Source organism: Microtus ochrogaster, chromosome 7 (genome assembly GCF_000317375.1).
Source record: "Microtus ochrogaster isolate Prairie Vole_2 chromosome 7, MicOch1.0, whole genome shotgun sequence".
Taxonomy (NCBI): Eukaryota; Metazoa; Chordata; class Mammalia; order Rodentia; family Cricetidae; genus Microtus; species Microtus ochrogaster.
The window spans coordinates 36,144,154-36,153,919 of NC_022014.1; the positions used below are offsets into that span (position 1 = coordinate 36,144,154).

Here is a 9,766-nt window from a genome sequence, read left to right on the forward strand (position 1 = left end):
CTCGAAAAACCAAAAAAAAAAAAAAAAAAAAAAAACAAACAGATTGAAGGACAGAACTGCATAAATACCATCTCAATATGCAAGACCTAAATGTAACACCATTTACAGCAAGATATGGTGGAATGTGCCTACAATCTCAGCTGCTCAGGAGGCCCAGCAGAGCAATCACAAGTCTGAAACTGACCCGGATAACACTGCAATACTAAAAGACTGGGGTGTAGGTCAGTGGTAGAATCCATGCTTAGCATGCTCAATGCCCTGGGCTCAAGCCCAGCACAGAAACCAGAACCAAACAAGACTCTTAACAGATATGAAAGAAAGCCAATATAAATGAGACATCATAAAATGATAGCCAGAAAGAATTTATGTTGTAAATATGTCCTCTTGTGACAGAAAGTCAGTGAAATTCCAATGGAGGAAAATGCCAGTAAAGTTTCTTCTTGAATATGAGCAACCTTATTCTAAAAATTTATTTATTTTGGAGGGGGAAAAAAAAGGCCAAACAAGTGAGCACACTCTGAACAGCAGCAATCTGAGGTTTGATCATATTGGGTAACTGCTATAAAAGTTTCAGTCATTTGGCTGGTGAGACAGCTTAGCAGTAAGCCCTGAGCCTGGTGACTTGCTCGAACCCTGGAATCCACGTAATAGTGGAAGGAGAGAATCCCTCCACAAGCTTGTCCTCTGACCTCTGCCACACAGAAAAAAATGTCTTTTTAAAGTTACAGTACTTAAAACAGAGATGTCAGGATGGGACAGATGGCTCAGCTGTTAAGAGCACTTACCTCTTCCATAGAATCTGAGTTCATTTCCAAGCACTCACTTGGAGGCTCACAACTATCTGTAACTCTAATTCTGGGGGATCTAATGCCCTCTTCTGACCTCCATGGGCACCACACACGCAGTGGTACACAGACATATACACAGACACAATAACTGTACAAATAAAATTATCTTTTCAAGCCAGGCGGTGGTGGTGCATGCCTTTGATCCCAGTACTCAGGAGGAAGAGACAGGTGGATCTCTATGAGTTCGAGGCCAGCCTGGTTTACAAAGTGAGTTCCAGTACAGCCAGGGCTACACAGATAAACCCTGTCTTGAAAAACCACACACACACACATTTGTTTTTCCAAAGGGGGGGGGGCAGTATCTCAGACTTACTATAAGAGGAGTATGGCCGGGCGATGGTGGCGCACGCCTTTAATCCCAACACTCGGGAGGCAGAGGCAGGTGGATCTCTGTGAGTTCGAGACCAGCCTGGTCTACAGAGCTAGTTCCAGGACAGGCTCCAAAGCCACAGAAAAACCCTGTCTCGAAAAAAACCAAAAAAAAAAAAAAAAGAGGAGTATGGAGAATATGTACACACACAGTAGGATACAACCCCACATGAGCTACTGACACAATCTAGAGGGGAAGTGTTGACTTCCATGGTTCTAGTCTTTTCTATCGAACCATTCCCATACAGCTATCAGAATGAACTGTCTAAAACAGGTAGATTATTATTTTACTTATTTACTTTTTGAGAAAGGGTCTTTCTATGTAACCCTGGCTGTCCTGGAAAGCTTTTATATAAACCAGGCCAGTATTGAACTCAGAAACCTACCTGCTTTCCCTCCTATGTGCTGATATTAAAGATGTGCTACCATACCCTTTTAAAAAAGATTTGATGTTTTTGAGATACGGTCTCCCTATGTAGCCTGGTTTGTCCTAGAACTCACTTTGTGTATCAGGCTGGCCTCAAAATCAACTGCCAGTGCTGAGATTAAATGTGTATGACCCCATGACCAGCTTCAATTTTAGTTTTGTGTCTATGTGTGTGCCATGGGGTGGAATAGTAAGTACATCTAGTTCAGGTGCATGTATAGGCCAAGAGGAGGGTGTTGAATCCTTAGGAGCTGGAGAAATAGGCTGTATTAAGTCTCCTGAAGTTTGTGCTGGGAATCAAACTCAGGTCCCTCACAAGAGTAGTAAGCCCTCTTAACTGCTGAGCCATCTCTCCAGCACCCCCTCTTTTTAAAAATTTCTTAAATAGTGGCTTGGGGCCAGACAGATGGCTCAGTGGGTAAAGGCACTTGATGCCAAGTCTGACGACCTGAATTCAATTCCAGGGAGCCCTAAAGTGGAAGGAGAGAACCGACGCCTGCAGGCTGTCTTCTGAGGACCATCTGTGGGCCATGCACGCAGGCTCCTCTCTCCACAGATAATGTAATAGATTAAGAAAAGTTTGATGAAATAATGTTTCTTCAAATCAGTTGAAGCTATTTCATCAAATGACACACACACACACAAAGCGACTGGGCAGCCTGGGCGTAATGTTTTAGAGCAGAGCTGGGCCACAGGGCCTTGGCTCCTTCATGTTAGTCTTGGTCACTCAGTGTCAATTTGTAAAATGGAAATAGTGTCGTCTTAAGGGATGGCTGAGGACAATTAATTGAGTCACCACCACCAAAACAAAACCCTTTTTCTTTTTCTCGCTTCTCCCTTCTCCTTGAACTGAGGATGTAGTTGGGCCTAGAAGAATCATTCCTGCTCCCTATGTAGTCTAGTCTTCTTCCTTCAAGCCCAGATCAAAAGAAAACCTACTTAGAGCCTTCTTTTAAGGAAAGCATTTGAAAAGAGAATTAATGCTCTTCTCGATTTCCTGACCACTGTGCTTTCTCCATTTTATTGATAGTTTTCACTATACTGAATTAAGCACTACAGCACTACTTTCTTGCTTCCTCCCCCAATATTTACTTTATTTTATGTGCATTTGATATGGTGTCAGAGTCCCTGGAACTGGAGTTAGACAGTTGTGAACTGCCAGGTGGGTGTTAGGAATCGAACCTGGGTTCTCTGAGAGAACAGCCAGTGCTCTTAACTGCTGAGTCATCTCTCCAGCTCCAAGGCAGTATAATGCAGATTTTTTTTTTTTTTTGTTTTGTTTTTCAAGACAGGGTTCAGTTTCTCTGTGTATTTTTTGGCTGTCCTGGAACTCGTGTGGTAGACTAGGCTGTCCTTGACCTCACAAAGACCCACCTGCCTCTACCTCCCAAGTACTGGGGGGTGTGCACCACCACACCCAACTTACTTTCTTGCTTTTTACAACAGTGACCAATTTAAAATGGCAAGTTGGATTCCGAGGAAAGAAAGACAATAGAAGTACTGACTGTCAAGTGAATGCCTATATCCTTTATTAGAAAAAGATTTGGGAGGCTGGGTGTCTAGCATGTTTGAGACCTTGAGCTCAAACCTAAGAACTGGAAAAAAAAAAAAGACGGATTTCTGGTCCCAAATTTTTATGCCCTATTGGAAATGATCAAGAAAATATAAATATTAATATTAGAGGACACACTGCCTACTGTCTTGCAAATAAATACAGGCTTTGATGCAAATCTTGAAACAAATTTGCATATAATTCAATTCTAATAATTGTAGTCTAAAACATTAATAAGACAAAGGGGCAGGAGAGATGTCTCAGTGGTTCTCTCATTACATGCTCTTCCAGAGGGCAAGAGTTCAGTTCCCAGCACTGTTACAGGGGTTCACAACTGGCTATAACTCCAGTTCCAGGGAACCTGACATTCTTTTGGTCTTTGTGGGCACCAGGAATACATGCGGTGCACATACATGCATATAGGCAAAACACCCATAAAATAAGTCTTAAAAAAAAATAGAGAGTACTCCTTCCTTGGAGCCTCCCCACTCTCAGGATTTTCACTTTTCCTTAATAAATCTACATTAGCACTTTTTCAAAACCAACAACTTCCCCAAATTCAGCCAATTGCATAAATCAATTCTGATAAGAGTTATCTAGAATAAGGTCTAGCATAAATATATACTAAATACATACTAAGTAAATAAAAAGGAATGTTTAAATGTCGATTTCTGTGAAGGATCTGTAATTTAAAAGTGAACTGGAATGACACACAACTACATGGGAAAAGAGGTCATGGGCAATTTTGAAAATCAACTTTATTGAGGTATAATTTGATATATCATAAAATTCACCCACTGTATGTATACAGTTTAAGTTATGCAATCATCATCATACTTAAGTGTCATTTTTTTCTTGTTTTGTACCATAACACAAGTCTTATTTTTGAAGTGTTCTCTTAATGAAAGCTGGGTGGAGATGAACTCTAAAATTAAGTAGTTTCTACCTAGTCACCTGAGGTAACTTCCAATCTGACTATATATATATATATATATATATTCGTAGCGCACAACGAATTTCAAAGTAGCAGGAACATCTTTTGCTGTTTTTAGGAAAGAAACTTGGTGGGCTGGGCAGACAGCACACAGCTCAGATTGTTTGGTGCACGATTATATTTGATCCTTCTGTAAATAGATGGTTCCTCCGGATAAAAGGTCAGGCACATCCATCGGCTCACATCTGTAATCCCCGTACCGGGGCAGCTAGACTGCAGTGAGACTGTCTTAAAAAGACAAAGCACTCAGTACAGTCGCAGTTCCCAAAGGAACGTGCAAGTACTGAATGGAACCAACGAAGAGCAACCCCTTTTCTGCTCCTCAGTTTGGCTGGGGAAGAGTGGGATTCGCTCGGGGTTCTACAACCTGTCTGGGAAGCCGGCTGTTTCTGTCCAAGCCAGCGACGAGCACAAGAAAAGGACCCTGGGTGTATTCACCTAGCTATACCTAAAGAAAACCTTTCGGGAAGAAGTAATTGAGATCGGTTAGTTCCCTAACCCGGCTCCTACCTGCGGAGAAGCAGAGCAAGAACACCCGCTGCCCGAGGCGGGCCAAGCCTAGCACCGTGGGAGCAAAGAACATGGCTTCATCGTCCGGGTGTGCGATCACCAGAAGGGCCCGGCTTCCGGCTCCCGGCAGGCCCGCCTGCTCCGGAGACCTCATTCGTTCCGCTGAGTTCCGAACCCGGAGGAAGCCCCATGTCAGGACAGCCACCGCCACCGCACACAAGAGACCCACTACTTCCATGCCGGGTAAGTGACACCGCGCCTGCGCAGAAGGGAAGGCTGGGGGGTGGACTCGGGCTCCTGCGGGAAAACTGAACCCGCTGCAAATGCGTTCCGTGCCTAAGTGCTCCATGGCTGGACACCGGCGAGATTCGTGGGCTCACGTGGAAACTTCCACCCATACTGCGCCCTGGCGTCTTTGACTTAGCCGTGGCCAATCCCGGTACCTGATGCAGTTACAGGGCTAAGCCGGAAGAAGTCTGTGCGGTCTGGTATCGGTTCCTACCGTTCAGTGTGCTTAAAAGGAAGCATTTTAAAATCATTTTGAGAGAGCGTCTCGCAGTGTGTACCCCCGGGGGCCCCTGAATTCACTATGAAGACCAGTCTGGTCTCGAATTTGCAAAGATCCTTATTCCTCTGCCTCCCGAGCTGGGACTTCAGGCGTGTCACAGCACGCCGGCCGAAACGGGAGCCTCAGAAAGTAAACTTCACCGTTTGGTAGGAAGAGTTCCCTCGTTTCAACTCCCTTCCTAACCCACTTCTTAACGACCCAAGATATCGTATACACAGCCCGCTACCCGGGTAAAAGTTTTCCGGAGCGGGTCACACTTTGTTCAAGGAAAAGTGAGCCGCTAGGAGGAAACGTCATTTCTCTACAAGAGTGAAGGTCAGAGTGCGGTCAGGGGGCCCCTCAAGTCTCCGAAGAGGTAGCGATTAAGGAGCCAAGCCGCGGAGAAGGCCTAGCCCGCCATTCCGGTGAAGACTTGGTGTGAAATTATCATGCATCCTTGGCCACGTGGACTCGGGCTTCTCTCTCCGGCAGGGAGCGAACAACCGCTCCGGCGGCGCGCAGGGGTCGCAAGGTTAGCCTCGCGCCGGGCGCCAGGTCCTTTCCCACGCCCGAGGGGGAAGGCCCCGGGCGCGCGGGAGCGGCAGCTCGCGGTGGCGCTCCAGGCAGAGTGCGCGATGGCGGACGCGACGGGTCGGGCCCGAGGCAGCGCTGCCGGAGCGGGTGTGAGTGTGAGGGACAACCTGAAAGGAACCGGCGCGAAACCCACGACCAAGGAAGCGAGGCCGAGGTAAGCCGGGCGCTCCGCCCGGGGAGGGAGTCGTCTCCCCAACCCTCCGGAAGGAGGAGGAGCCCGCGTCGGAGCCGCCTCAGCGCGGCCGCCCGGCCTGAGGGGGAGGGAGAGGGGTTGAGGCAAGATGGCGGCTAAGGTGGCGAAGCTGCGGCGGCGGCCGGAGTGAGCGCCCAGCTCGCCGTGCCGAGCGAGGGGCCGGGCGGAGGGCCGCGCGCCGGGGGCCGCGCCCCGCTCGTCCGGCCGTGGGGCGCGCCGGCTCCCACACTCCGCCAGCTCCGGGTGAGTAGGCCCGGTGCCTGCAGCCCCGGCCTCGGGGCCCTGCTCGCTCGGGAGCTTCCGAGGGCTTCCAGGGCGCCAGTGCCGGAGGCGGCTTCTCGGCCGGGCCGGGGGCGTCGCGAACTGCGCTGGGTTGGGAGCCGCCCGAGCCGCAGGTCTCTTCCTCCCGGCCACCCAGGGGCGAGTCGGGCGCGGCGGGGAGTTCGGGCCAAGGCGAGTGGAGGCTCCTGGAGTTTGGAGGAAGAATGGCCTCAGGCGGGCAGACGTCGGCCTGAGGTATCTGCCCTGTGGGGAGGGGGCGTGTGGTGCCTGCGGAGCTGGCGGAGGGGGTGCGGGGATGGAGGGCCCCCGGGTGGGGCCGGCGCAGGTGACCCGCCGAGGCCCACTCTCAGGGAGAGTTGGTGGCTGCCTGGCGAGCGTGGAAGGGGTTAAGGAGGGTGACAGCGATGGACAACTGTGTGAAGAGCAAACTAGTTCACCTTTCTAACTGGCCCACTTGAGGTATAATGGCGAAGGGTTGGTAGCGGTGCGGATGCAAAGAGCAGCACCCTCTGCCTCCTGCCGTTTGTTATTGGTGTTTTCTTGTGCCAAGTGGGAGAGTGCACCCTCTCTTTTTTTTTGGGGGGGGGGAGACAACGACGACCGCGATTTGAGAAACTAATTGAGAAAGCAACCTTAACGGAAAGGACACTGTCTTAGAATTAGTGCGGATCAGGGATGTATGAAAAGAAGTGGATGGGAAGAAATGATGGCTGTGAAGAGTATTGGCCAGGTCGGATGCCACGGTGCCTGTTCAACAGTTAACAGAGTAGCGCTGTGGGTAATTTTAATCTTTGGGATTAGTAGATTCACCTGCTTCAGATTTGCGATCCTAATTATATCCTCTGATATTTGAAATTTACATTCCTTGTGTGTGCATCCTGGTGAGAGCATGATGGGAGGCAGAAAGGGGCTGTCTGCAAAGAGCCACAGGCCTGGGATTTAAAAATGCCTGCCCATTCGTTCATTTGTCCCAGGGTATCTTCATGAACAGTTTCTGCTGATTCTGAGTCACATGGAATGGCTGGTGGATAAACGGAGAGCTGATGTTTTAAATTAATTAATTTAGTTTGTTTTGAGACCGTTTAAGTCTCTAGGACTTGCTGGCCTGGAACTCCCCATGTAACTGGTGCAGGAATTGCATGCTTGCACCACCGTACCTGGCATACTGTTTAGTTTTTAGTATTTTGGGGAAATGTTTTAATATATCCTCATAAGTTTATTGGATGAGCTACTTCACATTTAGTTATGGGTAAGAATTACAGAAAAAATAAAGCTAACTTACTAAAGAGAAATCTTATTTTCTTATTCTTTTAAAATTCGGTGACAGTTAGCCGGGTGGTGGTGGTGCACACCTTTAATCCTAGCACTTGGGAGGCAGAGGCAGGCGGATCTCTGTGAGTTCGAGGCCAGCCTGGTCTACAAGAGCTAGTTCCGGGACAGAAACCAAAGCTACAGAGAAACCCTATCTCAAAAAAAAAAAAAAATATCCGGTGACAGTTTAGTGTATTTTAATATTTATTGCTTCCAGTTGCTTTGTCTTAAGTGCACCTGTTAATGAAAAATCAAAGTGTGTTTGCATGTATATGTTTATACATATCTAGAAAGTGATTACCTGCCATACCAAAACACTTCTCTCTTAGAAAAGACTCGCCATATGTTGTAATACTTGTCCCGAGCTACTCTAATACCAAGAATCACGATGGTCCCTGCCATTAGTTGGCGTTTAGGCATGTTCAACCTTTCCGTACTTGTTTCCTCATCTGTAATAGGAGAAAAACCTGACCGCACAGCTTTCGTGGTTGTGAAGCTAGACCGAGTTAGCAGTTAAGAAATTGAACAGGAGCTGCAGCCCAGTTGGTAGAGAGCTCAGCTAACATGCCTGTAGCCCCAGGTTTGATTTCCCCAGCACCATATAAAAGCAGACACTTGCCCACTTAGGAGCTTGAGGCAGGAAGATTACAAGTTCAAGGTTGTCCACAGCTAGATTACAAGTTCAAGGTTGTCCACAGCTATATATTGAAGCCAATTTGGGATTTTTATGACCCTGTTTTAAAAAAAAGTTATAAAATTATTATTATTATTTTTTAATATTTATTTATTTATTTATTTATTTATTTATTTATTATGCATACAATATTCTGTCTGTGTGTATGTCTGCAGGCCAGAAGAGGGCACCAGACCTTATTACAGATGGTTGTGAGCCACCATGTGGTTGCCGGGAATTGAACTCAGGACCTTTGGAAGAGCAGGCAATGCTCTTATCCACTGAGCCATCTCTCCAGCCCATAAAATTATTTTAAACAGATGAAAAGGATTGTGTTTCTGTGAGATAGAAATGGTTTATCTGCAGATCTCTCATGGTGAAGTTAGAAAAAATATTCACATTACAACATATTCATATTACAATATCAGAATATACCTGTTGCTAATATATTTATATAGCTATGATTCTCTCTCATGAATTTAAAAAAGAATATATTGCCTGGCATGATGATCTTAATGATAATTACAGATCTGAGTTTGAGGCCAGACCTGTCTACATAGTGAGTTTCAGGCCAGAAAAGGTCTAAATAGAGAGATGGTGTCTCAAAAAAGGAAGAGGAGTAGATAATACATAGTTATTGTTGTTTTTCTTTTTCTTTTTTTTTTTTTTTTTTTGGTTTTTCGAGACAGGGTTTCTCTGTGGTTTTGGAGCCTGTCCTGGAACTAGCTCTTGTAGACCAGGCTGGTCTCCAACTCACAGAGATCCGCCTGCCTCTGTTGTTGTTTTTCAAGACAGGGTTTCTCTGTGTAGCTTTGGAGCCTTTCCTGCAACTCGTTTGTAAACCAGGCTGGCCTCGAACTCAACAGATCCTTCTGCCTCTGTCTCCTGAGTGCTGGGATTAAAGGCTTGTGACAGCATCACCTGGTCTAGGTGGCATTGGAAAAAAAAAAGTAACCTTGGGACTGGAGAGATCAGACTGGGTGGTTAAGAGTGCTTTTTGTGTTTGTGGAAGCCCACATTTGGTTCCCAGCACCCATATGCCAGCACACAGCTATCTGTAACTCTGGTTCTAATGGATCTAATGCCCTCTTGGCCTCCAAGGGCACCAAGTACACATGTGGTGTGCATATATACATGTAGGCAAACACTCATGTGCATAAAAATGAATAAATACATAGTGAACTGGAAATGCTGGATTTTCCTCAAGATAAAGAAAAAAATGAAATGCTGGAAGTTAACTTGTTTCTTTGAATTTAATTGAATAGGAATTTGTTCCAAGGCCAGGCAAGTTTAGATCATTCTATCTTTTTAAAGCACTTAAGATTTACTTATGGAGGGCTGGAGAGATGGCTCAGCGGTTAAGAGCACTGCCTGCTCTTCCAGAGGTCATGAGTTCAATTCCCAGCAACCACATGGTGGCTCACAACCATCTGTAATGAGATCTGGTGCCCTCTTCTAGTGTGTGG

The 9,766-nt window shown here is 46.6% G+C and overlaps 2 protein-coding genes across 5 annotated transcripts in view; one reads left to right on the forward strand and one right to left on the reverse strand.

Moving 5' to 3' along the window:
- Pigl (phosphatidylinositol glycan anchor biosynthesis class L) overlaps window positions 1-5,990 on the reverse strand; it is a 64,997-nt gene extending 59,007 nt beyond the window's left edge. For all 4 annotated transcript variants that reach the window (XR_003377149.1, XM_005349889.3, XM_026780670.1 and 1 more), the window contains exon 1: window positions 4,701-5,990. Coding sequence is in view for 3 of the 4 variants with exons in the window: in XM_005349889.3 (XP_005349946.2) it covers window positions 4,701-5,049 (349 nt within the window). In the remaining variant the exon portion in view is untranslated. The remainder of the gene's footprint in view (window positions 1-4,700) is intronic.
- A 92-nt stretch (window positions 5,991-6,082) lies between these two features.
- Ncor1 (nuclear receptor corepressor 1) overlaps window positions 6,083-9,766 on the forward strand; it is a 159,604-nt gene continuing 155,920 nt past the window's right edge. The window contains exon 1 of the mRNA XM_013347052.2: window positions 6,083-6,277. The gene's annotated coding sequence lies outside the window, so the exon portion shown is untranslated. The remainder of the gene's footprint in view (window positions 6,278-9,766) is intronic.